Genomic DNA, 16,573 nt, shown 5'->3' on the forward strand with positions numbered 1-16,573 from the left:
GGGGGCGGCGCCCTCCTTTCCCGAAAGGGAAGCTGCCCTTCTCATCCGCGGAGGCCTCCAGAAGGCCCTCCCCGCCTGCCCTCCCCGCCCTGTCTCTCGCTCCCTGCCAAGCCCCGAAGGGACAGCCAGGCGCCCCAGGTGAGGCTTCTTTGGGGAAGACCCCCCCCCCCCAGAGGCCTTCTTTCCTCCTTCCTCACCTTCCTCCCCGCCCCAAACCCTCCTCCTCTCCCACCACTCCGGGGTGTGTGTGTGTGTGTGTGTGTGTGTGTATATATATATATATCCTCCTCTCCCACCACTCCGGGGTGTGTGTGTGTGTGTGTGTGTGTGTGTGTGTGTGTGTGTGTGTATATATATATATATATATCCTCCTCTCCCACCACTCCGGGGTGTGTGTGTGTGTGTGTGTGTGTGTGTGTGTATATATATATATATATATCCTCCTCTCCCACCACTCCGGGGTGTATGTGTGTGTGTGTGTGTGTGTGTGTGTGTATATATATATATATATCCTCCTCTCCCACCACTCCGGGGTGTATGTGTGTGTGTGTGTGTGTGTGTGTGTGTATATATATATATATATATCCTCCTCTCCCACCACTCCGGGGTGTGTGTGTGTGTGTGTGTGTGTGTGTGTGTATATATATATATATATATCCTCCTCTCCCACCACTCCGGGGTGTATGTGTGTGTGTGTGTGTGTGTGTGTGTGTATATATATATATATATCCTCCTCTCCCACCACTCCGGGGTGTGTGTGTGTGTGTGTGTGTGTGTGTGTATATATATATATATATATCCTCCTCTCCCACCACTCCGGGGTGTGTGTGTGTGTGTGTGTGTGTGTGTGTGTGTGTGTGTGTGTGTGTGTGTATATATATATATATATATCCTCCTCTCCCACCACTCCGGGGTGTGTGTGTGTGTGTGTGTGTGTGTGTGTATATATATATATATATCCTCCTCTCCCACCACTCCGGGGTATGTGTGTGTGTGTGTGTGTGTGTGTGTGTATATATATATATATATCCTCCTCTCCCACCACTCCGGGGTGTATGTGTGTGTGTGTGTGTGTGTGTGTGTGTATATATATATATATATCCTCCTCTCCCACCACTCCGGGGTGTGTGTGTGTGTGTGTGTGTGTGTGTGTATATATATATATATATATCCTCCTCTCCCACCACTCCGGGGTGTGTGTGTGTGTGTGTGTGTGTGTGTGTGTGTGTGTGTGTGTGTGTGTATATATATATATATATATCCTCCTCTCCCACCACTCCGGGGTGTGTGTGTGTGTGTGTGTGTGTGTGTGTATATATATATATATATATCCTCCTCTCCCACCACTCCGGGGTGTGTGTGTGTGTGTGTGTGTGTGTGTGTGTGTGTGTATATATATATATATATATCCTCCTCTCCCACCACTCCGGGGTGTGTGTGTGTGTGTGTGTGTGTGTGTGTGTATATATATATATATATATCCTCCTCTCCCACCACTCCGGGGTGTATGTGTGTGTGTGTGTGTGTGTGTGTGTGTATATATATATATATATCCTCCTCTCCCACCACTCCGGGGTGTGTGTGTGTGTGTGTGTGTGTGTGTGTATATATATATATATATATCCTCCTCTCCCACCACTCCGGGGTGTATGTGTGTGTGTGTGTGTGTGTGTGTGTGTGTGTATATATATATATATCCTCCTCTCCCACCACTCCGGGGTGTGTGTGTGTGTGTGTGTGTGTGTGTGTGTGTATATATATATATATATATCCTCCTCTCCCACCACTCCGGGGTGTGTGTGTGTGTGTGTGTGTGTGTGTGTGTGTGTGTGTGTATATATATATATATATCCTCCTCTCCCACCACTCCGGGGTGTGTGTGTGTGTGTGTGTGTGTGTGTGTATATATATATATATATATATCCTCCTCTCCCACCACTCCGGGGTGTGTGTGTGTGTGTGTGTGTGTGTGTGTGTGTGTGTATATATATATATATATATCCTCCTCTCCCACCACTCCGGGGTGTGTGTGTGTGTGTGTGTGTGTGTGTGTGTGTATATATATATATATATATCCTCCTCTCCCACCACTCCGGGGTGTGTGTGTGTGTGTGTGTGTGTGTGTGTGTGTATATATATATATATATATCCTCCTCTCCCACCACTCCGGGGTGTGTGTGTGTGTGTGTGTGTGTGTGTGTGTATATATATATATATATATATCCTCCTCTCCCACCACTCCGGGGTGTGTGTGTGTGTGTGTGTGTGTGTGTGTGTGTGTGTGTATATATATATATATATATCCTCCTCTCCCACCACTCCGGGGTGTGTGTGTGTGTGTGTGTGTGTGTGTGTGTGTGTATATATATATATATCCTCCTCTCCCACCACTCCGGGGTGTGTGTGTGTGTGTGTGTGTGTATATATATATATATATATCCTCCTCTCCCACCACTCCGGGGTGTGTGTGTGTGTGTGTGTGTGTGTGTGTGTGTATATATATATATATATATCCTCCTCTCCCACCACTCCGGGGTGTGTGTGTGTGTGTGTGTGTGTGTGTATATATATATATATATATATCCTCCTCTCCCACCACTCCGGGGTGTGTGTGTGTGTGTGTGTGTGTGTGTGTGTGTGTGTATATATATATATATATATCCTCCTCTCCCACCACTCCGGGGTGTGTGTGTGTGTGTGTGTGTGTGTGTATATATATATATATATATATATCCTCCTCTCCCACCACTCCGGGGTGTGTGTGTGTGTGTGTGTGTGTGTGTGTGTGTGTATATATATATATATATATATCCTCCTCTCCCACCACTCCGGGGTGTGTGTGTGTGTGTGTGTGTGTGTGTGTGTGTATATATATATATATATATCCTCCTCTCCCACCACTCCGGGGTGTATGTGTGTGTGTGTGTGTGTGTGTGTGTGTGTGTATATATATATATATCCTCCTCTCCCACCACTCCGGGGTGTGTGTGTGTGTGTGTGTGTGTGTGTGTATATATATATATATATATCCTCCTCTCCCACCACTCCGGGGTGTGTGTGTGTGTGTGTGTGTGTGTGTGTATATATATATATATATATCCTCCTCTCCCACCACTCCGGGGTGTGTGTGTGTGTGTGTGTGTGTGTGTGTGTGTGTATATATATATATATATATCCTCCTCTCCCACCACTCCGGGGTGTATGTGTGTGTGTGTGTGTGTGTGTGTGTGTGTGTGTATATATATATATATATATCCTCCTCTCCCACCACTCCGGGGTGTGTGTGTGTGTGTGTGTGTGTGTGTGTGTGTGTATATATATATATATCCTCCTCTCCCACCACTCCGGGGTGTGTGTGTGTGTGTGTGTGTGTGTGTGTATATATATATATATATATCCTCCTCTCCCACCACTCCGGGGTGTGTGTGTGTGTGTGTGTGTGTGTGTGTGTATATATATATATATATCCTCCTCTCCCACCACTCCGGGGTGTGTGTGTGTGTGTGTGTGTGTGTGTGTGTGTGTATATATATATATATATCCTCCTCTCCCACCACTCCGGGGTGTATGTGTGTGTGTGTGTGTGTGTGTGTGTATATATATATATATATCCTCCTCTCCCACCACTCCGGGGTGTGTGTGTGTGTGTGTGTGTGTGTGTGTGTGTGTATATATATATATATATCCTCCTCTCCCACCACTCCGGGGTGTGTGTGTGTGTGTGTGTGTGTGTGTGTGTGTGTATATATATATATATATATCCTCCTCTCCCACCACTCCGGGGTGTGTGTGTGTGTGTGTGTGTGTGTGTGTGTGTGTGTATATATATATATATCCTCCTCTCCCACCACTCCGGGGTGTGTGTGTGTGTGTGTGTGTGTGTGTGTATATATATATATATATATCCTCCTCTCCCACCACTCCGGGGTGTGTGTGTGTGTGTGTGTGTGTGTGTGTGTGTGTGTATATATATATATATATATCCTCCTCTCCCACCACTCCGGGGTGTGTGTGTGTGTGTGTGTGTGTGTGTGTGTATATATATATATATATATCCTCCTCTCCCACCACTCCGGGGTGTGTGTGTGTGTGTGTGTGTGTTGTGTGTGTGTGTATATATATATATATCCTCCTCTCCCACCACTCCGGGGTGTGTGTGTGTGTGTGTGTGTGTGTGTGTATATATATATATATATATCCTCCTCTCCCACCACTCCGGGGTGTGTGTGTGTGTGTGTGTGTGTGTGTGTGTGTGTATATATATATATATATATCCTCCTCTCCCACCACTCCGGGGTGTGTGTGTGTGTGTGTGTGTGTGTGTGTGTGTGTATATATATATATATCCTCCTCTCCCACCACTCCGGGGTGTGTGTGTGTGTGTGTGTGTGTGTGTGTATATATATATATATATATCCTCCTCTCCCACCACTCCGGGGTGTGTGTGTGTGTGTGTGTGTGTGTGTGTGTATATATATATATATATCCTCCTCTCCCACCACTCCGGGGTGTGTGTGTGTGTGTGTGTGTGTGTGTGTGTGTATATATATATATATATATCCTCCTCTCCCACCACTCCGGGGTGTATGTGTGTGTGTGTGTGTGTGTGTGTGTATATATATATATATATCCTCCTCTCCCACCACTCCGGGGTGTGTGTGTGTGTGTGTGTGTGTGTGTGTGTGTGTATATATATATATATATCCTCCTCTCCCACCACTCCGGGGTGTGTGTGTGTGTGTGTGTGTGTGTGTGTGTGTGTATATATATATATATATATCCTCCTCTCCCACCACTCCGGGGTGTGTGTGTGTGTGTGTGTTTCGGTTGCGCATTTCCCTTCTGTCCGAATAAAGGGGCTTGGACTGCATGCTCCCCGGGAGACTCTGCTAGGATTATTATCATCACAAAGGCCGGGTGGCCATCTGCTGGGGGTGCTTCGGTTGTGTTTTTCCTGCCTGGCAGAATTAAGGGGAGGTCGAAGGCTTTCATGGCCAGAATCACTGGGACGCTGTGAGTTTTCCGGGCTGCCTGGCCATGTTCTCGAAGCATTCTCTCCTGACGTTTCACCCGCACCTATGGCAGGCATCCTCAGAGGTGGTGAGGTCTGTTGGAAACAAGGCCAGTGGGTTTTATATACAGTAGAGCAGGGGTCCTCAAACCTTTTAAGCAGAGGGCCAGTCCACAATCCTTCAGACTGTGGAGGGGCCAAATTATCATTTGGAAACAATATATGAACAAATTCCTATGCACACTGCACATGTCTTATTTGTAGTGCAAAACAACGAAGGAACAATGCAATATTGAAAAATAGAAACAATTTTAACCAACATAAACCTATCAAGATTTCAATGGGAAGTCTGGGCCTGCTTCTGGCCATTGAGATAGTTAAGTTAATTAGGGTTGTTGTTGTTGTTGTTGTTGTTGTTGTTGTTGTTGTTGTGTGCCTTCAAGTCATTTCTGACTTTGGGCGAGCCTAAATTTAAAACTGAGGGTGGGGGGCAGGTAAATGACCTTGGAGGGCCGCATCCGGCCCCCGGGCCTTAGTTTGGGGACCCCTGCAGTAGAGTCTCACTTAACCAATATAAACTGGCCGGCAGAATGTTGGATAAGTGAATATGTTGGATAATAAGGAGGGATTAAGGAAAAGCCTATTAAACATCAAATTAGATTATGATTTTACAAATTAAGCACCAAAACATCATGTAATACAACAAATTTGGCAGAAAAAGTAGTTCAATACGCATTAATGCTATGCAGTAATGACTGTATTTACTAATTTAGCACCAAAATATCACAATGTATTGAAAACATTGACTACAAAAATGCGTTGCATAATCCAGAATGTTGGATAAGTGAGACTCTACTGTATCTGTTAAAAGTCCAGGTTAGGAGAAAGAACTTTTGCCTGTTGGAGGCAGGTGTGGATGTTGCAATGGGCCACCTTGATGAGCATTTAATGTCTTTGCCAGGTTCAAGGCCTGGCTGCATCCTGCCTGAGGGAATCCTTTGTTGGGAGGTGTTAGCTGGCCCTGATTTATTCGTGTTGGGAATTCCCCGTTGTTCTTTATTTACTGTCCTGCTTTTAGAGTTTTTTTTAAAAAATATTGGAAGCCAGATTGTTTTTGTGTTCATGGTTTCCTCCTTTGTGTGAAATTGTCCATGTGCTTCTTGTGGGTTTCAATGGCTTCTCTGTGTAGCCTGACCTGGTGGTTGTGAGAGTGGTCCAGCATTTCCGTGTTCTCCAATAATATGCTGCATCCAGGTTGGTTCATCAGGTGCTTTGCTATGACTGACTTCTCTGCTCTTGGATTCGTGTCTGGACTCCACATTGGTGGTCCCTCTGTAGACTTGTCCACAGCTGCCTGGTATACGGTAGACTCCTCCAGAGGTGGGAGGATCCCTCTTGTCCTTTGATGAATTTAGCAATGGTTGGATTTTCTTAGTGGGTCTATAGATAGCTTGTAGGCTGTGTTTCTTCATCCGCTTCCCTATGTGGTCAGTGGTTCCCTTGCTGTATTCTGAGAGCCCTTTTCCTCTGGGTGGCCTTTGTCTTTCCTCTCGTGGATGTTCTTGACCTTGCAGCCCTTCTGGTGTCTGTGGTGGAGTCTCCATTGGCCTGGGGAGCCCAGTTGAGGTGGTCCCGTTCCCCTCGGAGGAGGTAGGCTTCGCAGATTCTTTGTGTAAGGTCTGCCAGGGCTTGGATTGGGCTTCTTTTTTTATTTGGGTGGTGGTTCGAGCTTTTATGTAGGTATCTATCCGTGTGTGTAGGTTTTCTGTAAACGGTGAGGCCCAATTGTGGATTGGGTTTGCGGATGACCAGAACATCTAGAAATGGCGGTTTTCCTTCCTTTTTCTTTTCCCATGGTGAATTAGATGTTTGGGTTGGTGCTGTTGAGGTGCTCCAGGAACTTGTTGAGGTCTTCTTCTTCATGCCTGCAAGTGGTGAAGGTGTCATCCAGATATGGCTCAGATATGTGGGCCACACCTTCACCATTTGGAGCCATGGAGGAGAAGAACTTCAGTAGTTCCTGGACCACCTCAACAGCACCCACCGAAACATCCAACTCACTATGGAAAAAGAAAGCGAAGGGAAACTGCCATTTCTAGATGTCCTAGTCACCCACAAATCCAATCCACAATTGGGCCACCCAGCAACCATCACCCAAAGCCCTGGCAGACTGTGCAAAAATAATCTGTATCTATTGTTGTTGATATACTTACGTTGTTGATATACTTACTTGTGTATTGTGTATTGTTGTTCATATGTGGCACTTGCAGTGCTTCTGTGAGCCTCCCGAGTCCCCTGGGGAGAGAGATGGTGGTGGGCACAAGTAAAGATTTATTATTATGATTATTATTGTCCGTAGGCATAAATTCTGAAGCATGCCATGTTTCTCTCTTGTGTTGTTGAAGGCTTTCATGGCTGGAATCACAGGGTTGTTGTATGTTTTCAAGCTGTCTGGCCATGCTCCAGAAGCATTCTCTCGTGACGTTTCACCCACATCTATGGCAGGCATCCTCAGAGGTTGTGACGATGCCTGCCATAGATGTGGGTGAAACGTCAGGAGAGAATGCTTCTGGAACATGGCCATACAGCCTGGAAACCACACGACAACCCTCTTTCTCTCTTGTGTCAGACCATGTGCTGTGTAGTAGATTCTTGTACATAAGAGTGGAATGTAAATGAAGAGCTGAAGTTTAAGAGCGGCAGCTTGATTTACTGAGGCCAGAACGGATGGGCAGGAAAGTGTGCTCATTTCGGCAGGCACTTACGAACCACAGAAAATCACTGACAGATGGCCACCCAGTCTTTGTATATTAATAATAACAACAACCCCAGGGGCCATCTAGTCCAACCAACCCCCTTTTTGCCATGCAGGAAAAGCACAAAGCACTCCCAAGAGATGGCCTTCCATCTCGTGTCATAATAATAAGGGTCTGGGTTGCGAGGGGCACAGGAAAAAGGGTCTGGGGGGGAAGCCTTCCACCTGCCCCTCTCTCTCTGTGTCTGCCTGCCTCCTGCTTGTTGCCCTTCCTTCTTTCATTCTAACTGCCTGCCTTTCTCTCTCCCTCCCTCTCTCTCTTTCTCAACAAAGAAGGCAAAAGACTTTGTTCACAGAAAATGCCCTCCAGAAAGTTTCCTACCAAGTAAACAGTTCCTCATTTATGCAGGATGGAGCCCTCGGTAGTGAAGCTGACCTGAAGGTTGCCGGTACTGCTGACCTGAAGGTTGCCGGTTCGAATCCAGGGAGAGCACAGAGGAGCTCCCTCTGTCAGCTCCAGCTCCCCATGCATGTGAGGACATGAGAGAGGCCTCCCACAAGGATGTTAAAACCTCAGAAACATCCAGGCAACATCCCCTGGGCATCCTTGCAGACTGCCAATTCTCTGACAGGAAGAAAAAGATTTATGTAGGATCATGAGGAGGGGAGGGGAGGGCTTTCTTTCCACCCCATTCAGAGTCAGGCCTCCAGCCCAGGGCGTGGACATTCCTGGCCCAAAGAGAAGCTGCCCTGTCTCCTTAAGGAGCCAGCTCCCACCGCGGGGACCTTCCTGACCCAGGAGCTCCGAAGTGCCACATCTTGGGCACACGTGCCTTGGGCACATGCGGACTCTCTTCCAGCTGCCAATGTGCCGAGATCAGCCTGCGCAGAGAGAGGGAGGGAGAGAGGGAGGGAGGGAGGCTCACCTGGTCGGCCTGTAAGCAAGTGTAACCATAGGTGCCAAGGAGGGAATGGGGGGGGGGCACGAAGCTTGGCGTGAAGGTTTCTGGGCGCCCACCCACCCCTGGGTCCTGCCCACCTTTCTACCTGCCTGACACTCCTTGGTCCCAACTGTGCTTTGAACCCAAGGGGTTCCTGCTCTTTTTTGATGCAGAGTGTTCAGGGAATGGTGAGGTACCCTGTTTTCCCGAAAATAAGACATCCCCAAAAAATAAGACCTAGTAGAAGTTTTGCTGAATTGCTAAATATAAGACCTCCCCCGAAAGTAAGACCTAGCAAAGTTTTTGTTTGGAAACATGCCCAGCGCCTGCCAAACTGAACACCAGAGCATGAAGGATTGGTAAATGTACATACCAGTTGTACATGGAAATAATGGTAGTAACAAGAAATTCTTGATAGGATTCACAGTTTGTCTGGTTATGCTGGTTTGTGATGACAACTACTGTACAGTATATAATAAATGTTCATTTTTTTGTTCAACAATAAATGTGAATTCTTCTTCATGTAAAAATAAGACATCCCCTGAAAATAAGACCTAGCTCATCTTTGGGAGCAAAAATAAATATAAGACACTGTCTTATTTTTGGGGAAACCCGGTATATTAGATCAATAAGGCACTTCCAGAGACCCAATTTGGTTTTAACACTTTTCATGTAACATTTATTGATCAAAATCGCATCAGGAGAGAGCTCTCACCCACACTCACATCCATGCACCCCTGCTCACACTCACAGGCCCTGCTCCGAAGACGTGATCGGGTCCTCCCTGTTGGGAATGGAAGAGCCGTTAAGCTGTAATCACCCTCTTTGAGGTAAATTCCCATTAAAATAGCAGAGTAAAGAACTGCAGCAGCGTGAGACTTGCGGGTGTGAGTTTGGAAGGCCTCTGCGTCATCAGGAAGGCAAAAGGGATGCAAAGTTAGCTTTAAAGTTTAAAAGCATTTATTGAGGTAAAAAGAAATCCATTGAAGGATAGAAAAGGTTAGGACCTATCTAGCTAGTCTATCCTGATCTAATACACATGGATGGATTAAAATAACAAAGCTCTATAGATAACTACATCTTGACTAATAGAGGACAGAGGTGCGTCCTCTCTGGAACAAAGCAGGAAGATGGAATGGCGGTCAGCCTCGTGGGTCTGGTCGCTTCTTCTCTAGGGCCATAAACATTCCAAAGAACCAAATTGGGGAAGTTATGTCGAAGCCCTAGGAGAGATTACATTTCTAGGAACATCAAAGGGTGGGCTGACCTAAATAGGACGGGAAGCAGGAAACAATGGTGAATCCTATCTAGGCATGCTTTGGAAACGGGGAAAGGATTCCCTCAATCTATCATCTGTCTGACTACATTTAGACTTGAGTAGTCCAGGATGAATCCCAACACTCCCACCGGCTTGGACACCCCGTGGCCACGGGTCTGGAGAGCGTGCTGGATCTTTGAGGCCCCTGCATTTTGTAGCCTAAAGTTAGTCCTTCCTTCGGTGAACGTGCTGTTCTGTTCCTACGACATGGTTTCAAAACATTCTACATCTCAGGCTGTATGACTTATGGGGTGCCACCTGCACATTTCCTTGTCCATTATTATTTTGGATACGCCTTACTGAACCCTTGTTTCATCTTTCCAGGTTAGGCACTCCTTGTTGAATCCTTGCTTCACATGCCTTGGGCAGTCTCCGTTTTCAGTCTCCGTTTGTGTATTCACACAAACATTATTCCAGTTCCTCACAAGTGCACTGCGTGCTCCGTGGCCTGCAGGTGCTTCTGTAGCACCCGCTCACACTTGCGGAAGCGCTCTGCCCCCACTTGCGAGTTGTAGCTCTCCCTGGTCAGCCGGGAAGCGGTGGAGGCCAGAGCAGAGCCACCAGGCCCCACGCAGGGCCCCTCCCCTCCCCTCCCCTCCCTTGAGACCCCCCCCCCCCCCGGGCCCACCGTGCAGTCCCATGTGTCCTCTTACAACAAGGCAGGCAGGTGGAGCTTGGCTGGGGGGCCGCCGCTCGGCCACGGTTGTTGACAGGCAGGCGGCCTTGGCATCGCCCAGGAGGCTGAAGCACTGCCTGCCTGGCAAGATCAGCTGTAGAGAAAAAACTGGACGTGATCAAAGAACATGAACTGCCTATTTTAAGTCTGAAACAGCTGAAAAATCCAACTGAACAGGAATTATGTTAAAAATTGTTCCCCAGAGTGAAAGGACTTTTAATATGACTACATTTATTACTTTATTATTATTATTACTACTGTAGTATTATTACGTTTATTTTACTCTATTATTACTACATTATTTTTACTGTACCATTATTGTTATTATTACATTCATTATATTACTCTTTATCTTACTACATTTATTTACTCTATTATTACATTTATTTTACTCTATTTATTATTATTGTTGTTGTTGTTGTTGACACAAAGACAGAGTATGACATAGCAAACGAGATGTATATGCTGGATTTTGTATCACAAAATCACATGTTGAACACTTCCCAAGCGTTTAGGACTGTGTGATATATTTTTGGATGATGTGTGCAGATCGCAGTAAGGTGGCCTTTTGCAGTTGACAGATCGTGATTTTGTCAATGTTGACTGTTTCCAAATGCCAGCTGAGGTCTTTTGGCACGTCACCTGGTGTGCCGATTACCACCGGGACCACCTGTACTGCTTTCTGCCAGAACCTTTGCAGTTCAATCTTGAGGTCTTGGTAACGGCTGAGTTTTTCCTGATTTTTTTTAACTATTACATTTATTATTTTACTCTATTATTGGAAGGATACATAAGCACATTTACATTGAAGAAGTTTAGAATAATGATTTAATCAGAGTTGGACAGTCTTACCTTAAATTACAGTTTTCCCTAAATATCCAAAAACATTTAACCCACGGATGCCTCATTTAATGTAATTTTATTGGTATATATTTATTTCTTTTTGAAATTGACCCGTAGCTGCTGCATTTCCCACCCTCAGCTTATAATCAAGTTGATAAGTTTTCCACGTTTTTTGAGGTAAAATTAGGTACTTTTAGGTTTATATTTGGGTCAGCTTATACTCGAGTATCAAACATTATTTGTATTTGGCCCTATCTATCTATCTATCTATCTATCTCCAACATACAACAGCAAATATTCAATGCCTCTATAAAATAAACAGATACTGACATAAAATCCCAGAAAAACCCCACATATGGAAATCATATTCAGACCTAACATCAACTTGAGGGCTAACATCAGTACATTTATACTTAACATCAATAAATTAAGCTACACGTAGTCAGACAAAATTATATAACAACATAAAATCTGAACAAACCTCTACATTAGTTGTCTTTGCATAACATCCTGGGCTCAGCTGAGGGATTGAATGGGAACTTCAATCAGCAGAGAGTAGTTATGTGAACATCCCAACAAGCCTCAAAGTGGGTTTGCATTCGGTAGTTGGGGAGGCAGGGCCTTGGCTGGAAACGGGATTCTTTTGGGAAGAGGCAGGCAATTCGGGGGCATCCCATCCCATTCGGGATGCTCAGGAAGCGGACGTGGGGCCCGTTGTCGGGTGGGGGGCAGCCCGGAAATCCTCGTGTCCCTCAGCATTGAGCACATCCCAGTATTTCAGGGAAACCCATTATCCAGTGAATGGCCCTTCCTTTCTGCCTGGCTTCCCTTAGCCACAATTTGTGTCTGGCCCAATGAAATCAAAGTCATGCTCCAATGTTGGAAGGAGTTTCCCTTTCTTCCTTCTATATTCATTCTTTTCTTCATCCCTCCCTCCCTCTCTCCCTCCCTTTTCTTCTTTCATTCTGGATTCGTTCCCTTCTTTTTAAAGAATCTGTGATTGACTCTGTGTATAAACTTGAGACCCTGATGTCTGCATTTCTAGGTATTTCCCTTTTCAACATGAGCCATGAAGGGAAAGGGGGAAATCTTGGAGGTAGAGAAGGTTTCTGGCTTTCATCCTTGATCTTTTGCTTCTTTCCTGACCAGGCCAAACAAGGACTTGGTGGAGCCACTTCTTGGATGAAGTAAGGACTCTTCAATAATATAGGAAGAAGATATCCTCTCAAGGTGATGATCTTGCTGAATTCTGGACCTCACTTACAGAGAAGAAAGAAGAAAGAAGAGTCAAGTATCTGAATTGCAATTAAACACCCATATCACTGTTCACATGACAGAGGAAGGATCTAAATGCCTGGAATGTGGAAAAAGCTTCACTGGCAGTGGATGCTCGCATTTACATCAAAGGACTCACACTGGGGAGAAACCCTATGGATGCCTTGAGTGTGGACAGAGCTTCGCTCAGAGTTCAGATCTACGTTTGCATCTTAGGACTCACACTGGGGAGAAACCCTATACGTGCCTGGAGTGTGGAAAGAGCTTCGCTCAGAGTGGACATCTAGGTAGACATCAAAGGATTCACACTGGGGAGAAGCCCTATAAATGCCTGGAGTGTGGAAGGAGCTTTGCTCGGAGTGATGATCTAAGTTCACATCAAAGGACCCATACTGGGGTGAAACCCTATACATGCCTGGAGTGTGGCAGGAGTTTCACTCATACTTCGAGTCTACGTTCACATCAAAGGACTCACACTGGGAAGAAGCCCTGTGAATGCCCTGAGTGTGGAAAGAGCTTCACTGAGAGTGGAAGTCTACGTTCACATCAAAGGACTCACACTGGGGAGAAACCCTATACATGCCTGGACTGTGGGCAGAGCTTCACTCATAATTCTGGTCTATGGGCACATCAAAGGACTCACACTGGGGAGAAACCCTACGCATGCCTGGAGTGTGGAAAGAGATTCAATCATAGTGGAAGTCTACGTCAACATCAGAGGACTCACACTGGGGAGAAACCCTATGGATGCCTGGAGTGTGGACAGAGCTTCACTCAGAGTTCTCATCTACGTTCGCATCAAAGGATTCACACTGGGGAGAAACCCTACACATGCCTGGAGTGTGGACAGAGCTTCATTCGTAGTTCAGGCTTACATTCGCATCAAAGAACTCACTGGGGATAAAACTTATAAACACATGTCTTGTGGAAAGGGACATAGAATTCGGATGGGAGAGAACAGTGGTAGGCATTTGACCCCAGAAAGACTCCAAGACAGAGCTTTCCAAACCTTTTATGTTGATGACGCTTTTTAGACATACAACCTCCACCGGAGGTTAAACTAACCAAATATATGCTTTTCAATATATATAATATAATAATATATAGAGATCCCTCAAGCTGCGCTAACCTACGGCCCTGTACAGTTGATCACTGTGGAAGAAGCTGAGGTGGCACTGAAGTGCATGAAACCAGGTAAAGGTACCTGACCTGCTGGCTGGTTGACACAATTGTTCAATCAGATTGTTGCTGAGAAAAAGACACCTGTAGACTGGCAGCAAAACACAACTATACCAACCTGGAAGGAAAAAAGCAGCCGTGGGAACTGTACAACCTACCGGCCAATCCACCTGCTATCCCATACTATGAAGATCTTTGAACCTGTCACCAACCACAGAATTGGCAAAATTGTCCACCTTCCTACCAACTAATGTGGTTTTGTCTCCATTTGCAGTACCATGCTGTTTACCGAAGAACTGGTCAGTTGGGTCCGGATTCTGTACAGCTGATCCAAAAAGCAATGTAGAAGCTGTCAGTTTCCTGTCACCATCACGGGTCTGTCCTCTCTCCTTTTTGTTGTTGTATGTTGTAATCTAGAAATCTGGAGAAACCGGCACCTTGGACTTTGCTGTATGCTGACAACGTAATGCTCGGGCAGAGTACCCGATGACCAGTGAGGAGGAGACTGGCACCATCCAGATGGACGGGGTGAATCTCCCAAAAGTCAACACCTTCAAGCATCTCAGATTGATGATAACTTCAGGTGGCAACATTTTTGACGAAGTCATCACATGGATTAACGCGGCTTGGATGAAATGGTGCATGGTCACAGGTGTATTCTGTCACAAGAAAATGCCTGATCACCTGAAATAAAAAAATCTACCTATCAAACTGTTGTAAGGCCTTCCACAATATATGGAACCGAATGCTGGCCGGCAACAAAGGAAGCAGAGCGCTGCCTCGGTGTTATGGAGGTGAGGATGCTGAGACTTACAGCTGGCGTCACACGCCTTGAACATACCCGCAACCATGACATCTGGGCAATGCTTTGGCATTTCTCCAATTGCTGACAAACTACGAGAATCACGCCTTGGGTGATATGGTCATGTTCTCCAGTGGGAAGATGAACAAGATTGCTCTTGATTTAGAAGTGCTCGGCAAGAGAGCAAAGGGACGACCGAAGCAACGCTGGCTGGACACGTTGCACAATGGCCTGAAGACTGCGGACATACACCCTGATTGGGCACACAGCCGGGTGAAATGGCACCACACACCCATAAAGCAGACCCCGCCATCAAGCGGGACTGACACTGAAGAAGAAGAAGAAGATCTAGAGATAAGAATAAACAATTCTTGTGTAGTTTCCTCTGCAGCTGCTCCATCACAAACATAGTTATTGATGTATTTGTGTTTCTTCATTAGAAATTTATCCATTTTGGTGGCAATTACTGCAACTCAAGCAACAAACTGTGCAAATAACAAAAGTTACAGCAACCTCCACTTGGACACACCAGCACTGCCCTTCTGTCGCGATTACCCCTCTCTGGTGTTTTTAAAGAGAGGCTGGCCTCCCCCGGTGCTTTGGCTGTGCCTTCCTGGCTGGCTGGCTGGCTGTGGGGGTCTGGGCTCAGTCGATGCCTCTTGAGGCCTCTTCCAGCCCCAGGGAAGGACAGACTAGACTGCCTGGGAGCCTGGGGTCTCCTCTGGAGGTCTTTCGCTGAGGTTAGATGGCCGTCTCTTGGGAGGGCTTCTATTGTGCCTTCCTGCCTGGCTGAAGGGGGCTGAACAATACCCTTTGGGGGTCTCTTCCAGTGGTGGGGGTGGGGGACCTTTTCTCATGCGATGCGCCTAACACCTTCGGAGAAAGACCCAGAAATATTGGACCCAAATGCATACGATGCTGAATGAAGATGGTTAAGGTTGCATTTACAGTGAGGCCAGAGTTTGCTTCATAGGAATGCTGAACAGTCATCTCTTTTTTGAAAATATTTTTATGTATAAATGTATCACTCGAAATGTATTATAAGGATCCCTCCTTTCCCCTTTTCCCAATATCTTGGGCAGGGAAGGATGCCGTATTTTGCACAGCTAGAAAGAAGAAAACCAGACACACCTTAAGCATGCTTCTCATCAGTTTTTAACTTTCCTCAATTACAATGTATACTACATATACATCTACTACACATATTTTATTTGCTTATACATAGTGTATTTCTTTATTATTATGATTGACATGAAGACATAGTGTGATAAAATTTCCCCATATTTTCTGAATATCTGTTTGTTTCCATATTCCCTTTGGTAATTTTAATATTGCAATCCAGCTTGTCATTAATAGTGATGTTCGAGACTTCTCGTACCATTCTTCTAACTAAATTCCCTTCCTTTCTTTCCATTTTTCTGCTATTAACAATTTTGCTGCTGTTAGAAAACTAGATCCCAGTTCCTTCTCCTCTTGTGAAGGAATTGTTTTGTCATGTATGAGCTATACATACTGTTCTGTCACACACTGGGCTTGTAGCTATTGTCTTTCTATAGGACATATACTTTATGCCCAGTGGGAAGCCAGGGTGCCTCAAAGAGAGGTTCTTGAGGATTTTCCTGAAAAGGATAGTCCTTTGAGTCTTTAATGAGATAACAAAGTCTTTATTATTGAACAAATAATAAATCTTCAAGGAGTCAAATAACATTTCAAGGTTTCCTTAATAAACAGTTGGCCTTGGCTTTGGATAACTCTGCTTTCTCTATAAGAAGA

General features: G+C 45.5%; 1 protein-coding gene across 1 annotated transcript; it reads left to right on the plus strand.

Moving 5' to 3' along the window:
- Positions 1-77: 77 nt before the first annotated feature.
- LOC134295646 (zinc finger protein 572-like) lies at positions 78-16,064 on the plus strand. Its single transcript, XM_062968761.1, has 2 exons — positions 78-138; positions 12,694-16,064. Exon 2 carries the CDS (start codon positions 12,875-12,877, stop codon positions 13,721-13,723), a length of 849 nt encoding a protein of 282 aa, XP_062824831.1. The 5' UTR covers positions 78-138; positions 12,694-12,874; the 3' UTR covers positions 13,724-16,064.
- The last annotated feature ends 509 nt before the right edge of the window (positions 16,065-16,573 follow it).

This window comes from Anolis carolinensis, chromosome 1 (assembly GCF_035594765.1).
Source record: "Anolis carolinensis isolate JA03-04 chromosome 1, rAnoCar3.1.pri, whole genome shotgun sequence".
In the NCBI taxonomy this organism is placed as follows: Eukaryota; Metazoa; Chordata; class Lepidosauria; order Squamata; family Dactyloidae; genus Anolis; species Anolis carolinensis.

Bases quoted from the DNA above. Each gene is read 5' to 3' on its own strand.
- LOC134295646 (XM_062968761.1), top strand. From the start codon at position 12,875: ATGACAGAGGAAGGATCTAAATGCCTGGAATGTGGAAAAAGCTTCACT.